Below are 2,420 nucleotides of genomic sequence, written 5' to 3' on the forward strand. Positions count from 1 at the left end.
TTGTATCCTAGTATTTCATTTATATTTATATTTTGTGCTGTGTAACTGATGTATGTTGGCTGCTGTAACACCATCATTTTCCATAACAGAGACAGTGTTCAATTGGTCAACTTCCAATAATTTAAGTCCAATTGCCTGCTATTGGTACCAGTAAAAAGCAGGTTAGCTGGATGGGCAAATATATCAAATTTATTTACAGGCAAACAAATAATTCAACATATATGAAGATTATAGTTTCAGATATACTGCATAATGAATGGTTAATGAATATTTATTTGGATTTAATAAGCACAGTGTAAATTCCTTTGCTTATAAACTTAGCATAACTAACTTAACATTGACCAAAATATCTGTGTCAAAACTTTGGGGAAAACCTTTGACATTAATAGGAAATAATTAATGAATACAGCATTACCACAACAACAACTCATTAAACAAACTACAACTATCATGTTGAAGATAAAACAAGAAGATGAATCCTTACCTTAACCCCAAAGTTTTGACCTTACAATTTATCAGTGTGTGAATTGGGTGTCATTCTTACCCATACCCTTTGTTATTGCGCTTTTTTTAATGTATGCAGTGAAAAATATTGAGATATGATAAAAAAAACAATAATGTGAAGATCAAATCATGAGGAAAGGGTGAGAAACAAAGTTGGTAGAAATCATTTGACACCTTATCCACATACGTTATGTGTGATGGATACTCAACAATCACCACAACACCTCCTTCACACTCTTTCAGTTAACAGCAGTTCAGCAGACTGTACCTTCACCACTGTCAGAACGCCCTCGTTGGTGGCAGGATCCGTACTGATGGCAAAGAGGCCTTCAGGGTCGTTGGAAATAAAGTATTTGGCTTCCCAGTTTCCTGTTCCACGATCATCTCTGTCTGTCACATTCACCCGCCCAATCTCATAGTCCTCCCTGTTCTCCACTGCTGTCATACTGTACTACATGGACCACACAGAAAACACAGGTCAAAAGATTTAACATCTAACAGTTTAACTTAAGTGTTTTCAATAACACCTGCAAAATATCCCTCATATGTTGACTGAGACTCACCGAGGCAGGGCTGAACTGTGGGGCGTGGTTGTTGATATCAGATACATGTATAATAGCCAGACCCTCACTTGTTAGTCCCATACCCCCCATATCAGCAACTTGCAGTTTTAATCGGAAACTTTTCACCACCTATGACAGAACACAGCATTTATTGTGAAATGAACCATACGATAATGATCTGCAAAAATTTGCATCATAACCTGCCTTTTACCTCTCGGTCCAGGCCTACATCTCTTGTGTAGATGGCTCCTGTCTCATTGTTGATACCAAACATAGTCTTGGTAACAGCATTAGCAGGAATGCTCTCCTGGCCAATGATGGAGTAACTCAGAAAAGCGTTTTCTGTCATGGGGTCATCTGCATCAGTGGCTGACACGGACATCACTGAGGTGCCTGTCAAAATTAGTCGAAAGCTTTGGTCAGCTGGAAAGATGAATGATAAGTGCTGAGGCTGCAGGACTTCACTGAAAAAAATGTCATATTTTACAAATCATTTAACAAGTCTTAAACCGTACTACTCTGAAAACGGAAAGACAATGTGCCTTTACAAACAATTTACTTGTTTTGAATATTTGACTTAAACCTGCAATCCACTTGGAGGCAGACAGAAGAAACAAGTTGTAAATACAACACTGACACATTTGATGTAAGTTGATTTGGCAAACTTGTTAGCAAACAGATGCTTATTAACATATATGAGTCCAATATTTACTCTTCTTTTTTTCTTGTCTGTCCAACTCTGGAAGGCAATATCTGACTATTTAGGTACTACATGCTCCACTATGTTCACCATGTACTGTGTCTGTCTGCTGTTTGGTGCTAAGCAGATATTGTACAGTCAGATTTTAGGGTGCTCTAGCTGAAAACAGCTGCTTGCTGCATCTGAAAACAATGCTTATAAAAGTGGCAAAACCAAAACAGTGAGCTGAAAGACGCTAAAATGCTCTGCAGACTGCAGAATAAGGTAATCATTGTTATATGTCAATGACCCTATGAAACAAACAGAAAGTATGGGGGAAGTGTTTTATATATATATATATATACTGTATACAGTATATACTATATATATGTATATACTTTATATATACTGTATATATATAGTCTATATGTAGTTATAGATTATTATGTTAATATTTCATAGTCATAGTTATTATTTAATTATGATTTACTGCACTGTTCTCTTTTGCACTATAACCATTGCACACATTCTACCATAGTCCCTTCTTATGTATGTGTGATATATGTGTGTATATGTGTTTTTTATGTGTTAAAGTTTTCTAAGCTACTGGATGCCAATCAATCAACTGATCAATCAATCAATCTATCTATCTATCTATCTATCTATCTATCTAT

The 2,420-nt window shown here is 36.0% G+C and overlaps 1 protein-coding gene across 1 annotated transcript in view; it reads right to left on the reverse strand.

Moving 5' to 3' along the window:
* The window catches only part of cdh15 (cadherin 15, type 1, M-cadherin (myotubule)), a 16,492-nt gene that overhangs the window by 4,063 nt on the left and 10,009 nt on the right, over positions 1-2,420 (reverse strand). The window contains exons 5-7 of the mRNA XM_032515777.1: positions 1,279-1,460; positions 1,068-1,196; positions 773-955 (exon numbers count right to left, since the gene is read on the reverse strand). Of these exons, the coding sequence (XP_032371668.1) occupies positions 773-955; positions 1,068-1,196; positions 1,279-1,460 (494 nt within the window). The remainder of the gene's footprint in view (positions 1-772; positions 956-1,067; positions 1,197-1,278; positions 1,461-2,420) is intronic.

Source organism: Etheostoma spectabile, chromosome 1, assembly GCF_008692095.1.
Source record: "Etheostoma spectabile isolate EspeVRDwgs_2016 chromosome 1, UIUC_Espe_1.0, whole genome shotgun sequence".
Classification (NCBI taxonomy): Eukaryota; Metazoa; Chordata; class Actinopteri; order Perciformes; family Percidae; genus Etheostoma; species Etheostoma spectabile.